General features: G+C 32.0%; 2 protein-coding genes across 2 annotated transcripts; both read left to right on the plus strand.

Annotated features, from left to right (window-relative positions):
* Positions 1–219: 219 nt before the first annotated feature.
* LOC145324159 (chitin disaccharide deacetylase-like) lies at positions 220–2,463 on the plus strand. Its single transcript, XM_080166786.1, has 4 exons — positions 220–284; positions 866–960; positions 2,008–2,076; positions 2,330–2,463. Exons 1-4 carry the CDS (start codon positions 225–227, stop codon positions 2,409–2,411), a joined length of 306 nt encoding a protein of 101 aa, XP_080022912.1. The 5' UTR covers positions 220–224; the 3' UTR covers positions 2,412–2,463.
* A 501-nt stretch (positions 2,464–2,964) lies between these two features.
* LOC145324160 (chitin disaccharide deacetylase-like) lies at positions 2,965–7,556 on the plus strand. The gene is made up of 5 exons (XM_080166787.1): positions 2,965–3,083; positions 6,303–6,383; positions 6,696–6,788; positions 7,054–7,176; positions 7,428–7,556. The coding sequence occupies exons 1-5, from the start codon at positions 3,067–3,069 to the stop codon at positions 7,537–7,539; spliced, it is 426 nt and encodes a 141-aa protein (XP_080022913.1). The 5' UTR covers positions 2,965–3,066; the 3' UTR covers positions 7,540–7,556.
* The last annotated feature ends 364 nt before the right edge of the window (positions 7,557–7,920 follow it).

Here is a 7,920-nt window from a genome sequence, read left to right on the forward strand (position 1 = left end):
CCGTGCAAGAGGCGCGCAGTTGCACAGGATTAAATATCATATCAAAATCATTTTAAAGTGAGTTTAAAATAAGACGGTTAGGTTTTATTTGGTAGCTCCGCAGGGGTTATCATTAATAATAAAACTACCCCACACCCCTTATTTTTTCTATAGATTATGTTATCAGTCTTTACAGCCTTTTTTTATAGGAATTAAAAATTTAATTTTGATTTTAGGATATAAAAATGCAGATTTTGTTCCTGTCTATGTTAACAATCCAAGCCTACTATGGAAGAACAGTTCAGGTGAGATAGAAATAACATGGAAATGTCATTATAAAATATATTGCCCAGTGGCGCGCTGTAGAAGGATGCGCGAAGCGGATAAAAAATCTTTACACCATTTTAACTAAAGCTTGTGAAGGTGGGTGTGATCTTTAGGTGGTGTAGTACAGACAAAAAGAGGGATAATTTCAGGGTTAAGGCATACCACCCCTTTACATAATCACAAGTCGATTTTAATGTAAATACAATTTCTTTTAATAATGAATTGGTATCCTATAACAACATTAGGCCAAATCCTATCAAATATCCTATTCAATGTTTATATACGACTGATTTTTTTCAGTACCAATACCAATTAGCAAAGAATCCAATATATAATTTACTTATTCCGTTGGTTTATCAGCCATGCTCGAAAAATATAAACATTAAAACATTTGTATATTGAACATCTAAAGGTTTTGTGAATTTCTTATTAAACAAGTTTTTTTCATTTCTGATCACTGAACTTCAATTTGAGAACTTTATTCATCCTTTTTTTGTGTTTTGCTTATAATGAATGTTGTCATACTTTTAATCTATTTTTAATTTTGTAAATGTTTCAGCCTGCAGCAGACAGAACAATCTATTTGACATTTGATGACGGGCCTGGCGAGGGTACTCCACATGTTTTAGATGTTCTTAAACAATATGGTGTCAGGTACTACTTTACAATAGAACAACTAGCTTCGCCCCTAGCTCTAAAAACAAACTTAATACTATTTCAAAACTTCAATTTTGAAATATATAATGCTTTACGAACTTAGAACTTAATCAGTCTTATTGGTTAAGTGTTCTTAAAGGACAGACAAAAAAGCCTTCGTTATATATTAGAACTAGAGTTGGCTCGATATAATTATCTCCCTATTGGCTAGTTTTCTATATGCATATCTATTTCTCAATAAATCTATTTTCCTCACCCGGCATTACTATCTAAAAGAAAGTAAATATTTAATAATTAAATGATTTTTAAAAGATTTTTTAAATTATATTTTTTTCTTTACATTACCATCACCAAAGGGTTAATGATGATGATTACAATTTTAGTTTAATATTTGAACACACAAAATGTCGCCACAATCGAATTCTTTTAAAACATAGTTTTCTTAAATTTATCATATTATAAATTTAAATTTTCTTTTTTATGATTAGAAATTAAATACATCAATATAAGGTAAATAGCAACATGAAATGAAAAAAATGAATTTATTTTTAATAAAGTAAAATAATGGGTCTTATCGTTCTGGGCAATGAGAGTTTATTATGGATTATTGGAGCACTATGAGTTTTAATCATATATTCCTTGGAAAACTTGAGCTCGTTTATAGACATTTATTTCCCATATAGATCTGACATGGATCTTGAAGCAATTAAGCAGGCCGTTTTGTACATGTTAAAAATTGGAAGATTTCATTAAATAAAAGTAATCGCAAATATACTTAGTAAATAAGTTTAATAAACCAAGGTGTCTATCAAAGACTTAATTTACCACCACCTTATTTTTTAAATTAAGGGGGAAGGGGTGTTTTTTTCCCCATTTCAATCATTTAATTTTCAACACTGTGTGAGGCCTCCCAGCACGCAATATATCCTGACTTAAAGAAATAAAAATGAAATGAAAAACTACCCCACCCTTATTTTTTATTTATTTCAAGAAACATACAATTATAGAGTAGATTCGTTACTAAAAATGATTATTACATTTCAGAGGAACCTTTTTCATCAACGGCCAAAACCTGGATAATGGAGTAACCGAAAATGAAGATTACTTACTCAGGTTTACTTTGGTTATTTACAAACCTTACAGGCCTCTAAGAGAACTAGAGGGAAATAGAGAGGGGAATTTCTAGGAGTCATTTCTCTTTGGAGTTATTTCCCTGGGAAGGACTTCCCAAATCTTTTCAAGTATCAAAATAAAGCTTCTCTTCTAGGTTTTTGGAGAGAATGTAAAAAAGCAGAGTAAACAGACAGACAGTTATTCAAAAACAAGCAACTTTTTTCAAGTGAACCAAAAAAAATCCCTATTTTAGGACACTAAATGAAGGACATGTAGTAGCTGATCATTCCTATAATCATATGCTTCATAACAACAAAAAGGACACTCCAAGGTAATTTTTTGTTGTAGAAAATTTTTCTGATATTTTAGGACTGTACAAGAGGGACATTTAGTTGGAGATCATTCCTATAACCATATGGAACACAATAATAATGATGACAAAGTAGCATATAACAGTTACTTTATGAACTAGCGGCTACCCTGCAATGCAAGTAATACAACGCTTTAACTGCTGAAAGACTGCCACAAATAGACCCAATACCCCAAATTTGAAGCCTTCAGCTTTAATAACAAAAAAGTTCCAGGCATTTCAAAATTACATTTTATCTACAATGAAAATTTTGAAAGATTTCCATTGCTTATAAAAGAAATTACAATTAAACTACGTCGCCTAGACGCAAAATTATAACCTTATCTTTGTCAGAAACTTAGATTGCCGGTAATAGATTAATTTTTTTATAATACAAACACCCAATTTTCAAAAACCCAAGTAAAAGTCGGCACAGGGTCTTCGAGAAGGGGACATTAAGTTATTTAACCCCTGCCCCCTCTAGTGTTTTAGTGTAATTTTTGAACCACATAATTGTTTTTATACTGTATTCTTATTGATCCAATTAAGTAATTGGGTATCTAAGCTTACAATATTTATTTGATGGCATTCTATTTGTTTTAGGTTTTAGTGAATATGAAATTTTTGAGATTGTGGATAAAATGGAATCTTTGATCAGGTAATTTCAAAGCTTATTATAGTGTCTATAAATTATCACGTCAAACTGGCCTACCATTGGTCAATTAAATTGTGTACTGTTCTGCCTTTGGTAATTTAGTCTGTGTATTGGCCTATCATTGGTCGTTTGCATAACGCCATTCTTTATAGGCAATATAAAAAGCTTTAGCAGTTTCTCTGTTTTTAATAATTAAAAATTATATTAATCAATTTAGGGAGAGTAATTTTTTCTAGGGCGACTTCTCTTAAGGGAGGGGGCTGGTGATACCCACCAAAACAAAATAAGAAATCTTTCATGGACGGACCTATGAGAAATGAGAAGCTACGTTGTCAAAGAGAACCATTCATGGATTAGCGAGATCCTACAATACACAGACACACAGACATCCTATATATCTACATACTAGAGTTGGGCTCGATATAATTATCTCGCTATTGGCTAGGTTTATTCAATGTTTTATTTACTTTCTTTTGGTTATCTGAATTCTGACTATTAACCCTATTCTTCCATTATCTTCTCCCTGACGATTTCTTTCTTTAAAGGGCGAATATAGGTTCGATATGATATGAGCTTATATGAAAGGTGCCATTTCATACTTTTAGAATATCTATGCCAAATTTAAAAATTCAAAAAAATCCTTAAGTAGATTTTGCAATTTTCTGTTTCAATTGAACATATGATAAATGAGATTGACGACAAACGGTTTATTTTAGCCCTTTACAAGACTATTTTTTGACTATTTTGCTTAACTTTGATTGACTATTACAATGGCACGCATCTTAAATGATAATTTAAATGTTTATTATTTTAGATTATATACTCTTTAATTCAATTTTTAAAAAGCGTAGAAATAATTTGCGTAAAAGTTTTGACTAGGGTAAATAATACGTCTTAAAGTTTATTTTCTGTACAAAGATCATTGGTTAATTCTGGAAAATATAAAAACCCTGATGTACGCAATTTTAACACACACACACACGAACCTTAAAAAAACAGGGATTTGAAATCATTCTTCCTCCAAGAAAATTTTATCAATTATTTTTTTTTTACTTTTTACATTATTTGATGTTTTTTTAAACTTTTAAATATTTTACTTTATATAATTTGTATTAAGGTAAGATGGGTATATTTACCCCTGATTAATTGGTTTCCACGTTATTACGACTATCCTTTAACGAAAGCTTTTTAATTCAACCTTGCTACGAAGCCTTGTGTGATGCTAGGGTAATTGAGTTCTTAGGGAACCACACTTATTACATAATATTATCTTGAGTTAGAAAGGTTTTAAGCTATAAACAGACTTATACAATTAGATATGTCAATATCCTTAAGTTATTTATAATCTATATAATGGCACCTTTGAAATAAGCTCATATTATATCAAACCTATATTCGCCCTTTAAACTATTTTAGGATCTTAATATTTTTTATTTCAAATTATCGTCCTAAAAGGGTTAAAATGTTTAGTTAACTTTTAAATTTTAGTTCAATATCTGACCACATTACGCACATATCGCTAGTATAAAATTATTTTAAAACTAATTTACTATATTATAAATTTAAATTTTCTTTTTTATGGTTAGAAATTTAATACTGCAATATAATTCAAATAGCAACATGAAATAAAAACAAGGATGACAACATCCATAAGTAGCGAAGCATAAACAATTAAATAAGAATTTAGATCTTAGTTGACAAAAGCATGTATATTAGGAAAAAATCACGAAACCTTTTCAACATTTGTTTTTAATTTCTTGATATTTATTTATATTTCAGTACTATGACTAACAGACTGACGGTCAAAGTAAATTACATACTGGATGCTCAGAACAACGGGAAATTTAATTTTGATATTTTTAACTACAAAAATTTAAAAAAAAACGGACCATAAACACCAAAGATATGAAGAAAAATGTGAAAAACATAAAAAAAAGCCAAAAACCTGCAAAAAGGCAGTCTGACCGCCATTGATGTGTTCTTGAAACGAAAGGAAATTTAATTTTGATATCTATAACTGAAAAACTTTGGAAATTGGGCCATAAACACCAAAGGTATGGAGAAAAATGTGAAAAATACAAAAATAGCCTTAAACCTGCTTAAAGGCAGTCTGACCGTCATAGTTGTTTTCTTGAAACGACAGGAAATTTAATTTTGATTCTATAACTGAAAAAATTTTGGAAATCGGACCATAAACACCAAAGATATGGAGAAAAATATGAAAATACAAAAAATAGCCTAAAACCTGCTAAAAAGCGGTCCTATCGCCATTGATGTTTTATAGTTAATTGTGCTTCTTGATAATGGGAATGTTGTCAAAAAATTTCAGCCTTTTATCTTTTATAGGAGCAGAGAAAATCACGTTTCCCCCAAACTAAGACGGACATACGGACAGACAGACATACGGACAGACGGACATTTCAAATTATAGAGTAGCTTCGCTACTAAAAATGAATTTATTCTTCATACAGTAAAATAATGGGTCATATTGTTCTGTGGTAAGCCGAAGCGTTTCAGCTCACCGGTTGCGAGTTCGAATCCAACGAGCCCCTAGCCTTGAAGTATTCTACCAAAACAAACTAGCAGGATTTACTCATACAGAAATTATATTTAAACTGAATACATTTACAATGGGTGGTTACTATATATATACAAAATAGATTATAACAATAGGTTAGGTTTGAAGGGGGTGTGGGAGACAAGGGCGTAGCCCGCGGCGGTAGACATCTGTGGGGCAAGCTGTAGTAAAAGGGAAGGCACCATCTCCCGGTTGAATAGTTGCCTGAGGGGCGCGGGGTTGCTAAGTGTCCGTGCCCCTCCCCTATTTAGCCAGTCCAATCTGACCGCTGCCGACGGGGTCATCTGCGGTCATGAGGTGAATGGTGATATAATAGGATTAGTGCAGAAGGCTTGACTTGATAAGCCACTGCGTAGCAACTCTGTAAAATACCCGTCCGTCTGCTGCCGTATTACCACAGTTCTAATCAATGAGAGTTTATTACGGATTATTGGAGCACAATGAGTTTTAAACATTTGTGGCTTGGAAAACTTGAACTCATATATAGACATTTATTTCCTATATAAATCTGTTATGGATCTTGATGCAATAAAGCAGGCTGTTTTGTAAATGTTAAAAATTGGAAGATTTCATTAAACAAAAGTTCCCTCAAATATGAGTATTAAATAAATAAATAATTATACATTTATAAGGATTTTTTCTAGGTTACCCTACACAAATAATTGGAGAGTAGGAGATGTGTACCATGATTGTTTTGCCTGTACTATTCCAGAATATTCGGCAAGGTCAGTTGACTCTAGGAATTGATCTAAAACTCCAATTAATGGGCAAATCTTGATGAAACTTTGTTGAAATATGTAGAATGTAAACATATTTAATCCCTAAAAATGTCAGCTGTCTATCTTGAATAGAAGCCGAGAAAATTTTTCCCCATAGCGTTACAAACTGTAGGACGGACAGACAAAATGAATTATAGAGTAGCTTCGCTGCTAAAAAAAAACTATGGAAGGGGCTAGGCATTTTAAGGGAAACCGCCCAGCAGCCTCTATATTCGTACCCCTTCATAGTACCCAATCTAAAAACATCCTATTTTTTAGAAATGGAATAAAACTTGCAGATTTGTTGGAGGCCCAGGGAAAGCAGGTGATTGGCTGGGATATTGACTGGAGAATGAATTATACCATCAGCAGGTAAAGTATTTGGAGGGTTCTTAAGGTATAAGACAATGGATGATAAATTGATATTCATCCCCAATGATGAGAAACAAAGTTACCCCTTTTGTGAATAAAAATTATTGGTAGCTTGAAACCAACCAATCAAAATTCAATAAAAGTATCCAAAGTTTTTGACCTAAAAGTAAGATATTTACTCTTTAAATGTTGCACACTTGTTCCAACTTTAAGTTTTGCTTTTATGCATTTCGTCATTCTTGTTTTTATTTTATTTTTTTTGTAGGTATGTAGACTCCGGAGCCACTACAATGACAAGAGTTGATGAAATAGTCTCCAGTAACAAAACAAAACCCAGAACACGACTACCTGGAAAAGTTGTGGTTCTAAGCCATGATATTGCACACAGGTATATTATTAGTTGGAAATTTGTGGGGGTGATTAAACACTTAAATCCTCCAACTTCTTATTTTAAAATTAAAAAAATGAGGGAGCGGGGTAGTTTTTTGTTTGTATGCTTATTATGCATTAGGTAAGGTTGGGATTGGTTATATTGGGTCATGAAAAGCTCGAAAGGAGTAGGGCACCACAGGTAAGACATCCTGCTACTTTAGTTAAGTTTCCTTATTTATTCTATTTCTAATATATTATCTTTTACAGACCTGGATCTGGAAGTTACCTGAACGGAGTGGAAGAACTGAGCAGTTTCATCAGGCTGGCCTTGGATAGTGGATACAAGTTCGATACCCTTGATAATTATATTAATCAATAATATCTTATTATTATAATCTATTTATTTACTCCTAGCCTCAAGGGAAGGTCAGCTTAAAATTACCCTAAGATATTTAAAAATTCTTATTAATAGTTTTTTTCGCCCTAGCCTCTGGGCAAGATCTGGAAAATAGTTATAAACCGTATTTAAAAAGTAAAACAAATTCAGACTGGCAATTTCCGAGATCGTTTGCTTCAGACAAAAATCATTACAAAGTTAATTGTAGGGATAGGAGCTTTGCATCTAGCTTCTATGTGAGGGAGGGGTAAGTTAGATAGTGTAAAATCAACCCAATTGATATAAAGCTTACCTTAGATCTATAAATCTAACAAACAATATCCGAGAAATTAAGCTTACAACAAAAAATATAACTGCTTTTAT

This window comes from Acartia tonsa, chromosome 7, assembly GCF_053477335.1.
Source record: "Acartia tonsa isolate MP-2025a chromosome 7, ASM5347733v1, whole genome shotgun sequence".
NCBI lineage: Eukaryota > Metazoa > Arthropoda > Copepoda > Calanoida > Acartiidae > Acartia > Acartia tonsa.

Coding starts and splice junctions, on each gene's coding strand:
- LOC145324159 (XM_080166786.1), top strand. CDS start 225: ATGCAGATTTTGTTCCTGTCTATGTTAACAATCCAAGCCTACTATGGA. Junction 961..2,007: donor CTTAAACAATATGGTGTCAG/GTACTACTTTAC, acceptor ATTACATTTCAG/AGGAACCTTTTTCATCAACG. Junction 2,077..2,329: donor AATGAAGATTACTTACTCAG/GTTTACTTTGGT, acceptor TCCCTATTTTAG/GACACTAAATGAAGGACATG.
- LOC145324160 (XM_080166787.1), top strand. Junction 6,384..6,695: donor ATTCCAGAATATTCGGCAAG/GTCAGTTGACTC, acceptor CCTATTTTTTAG/AAATGGAATAAAACTTGCAG. Junction 7,177..7,427: donor AGCCATGATATTGCACACAG/GTATATTATTAG, acceptor TATCTTTTACAG/ACCTGGATCTGGAAGTTACC.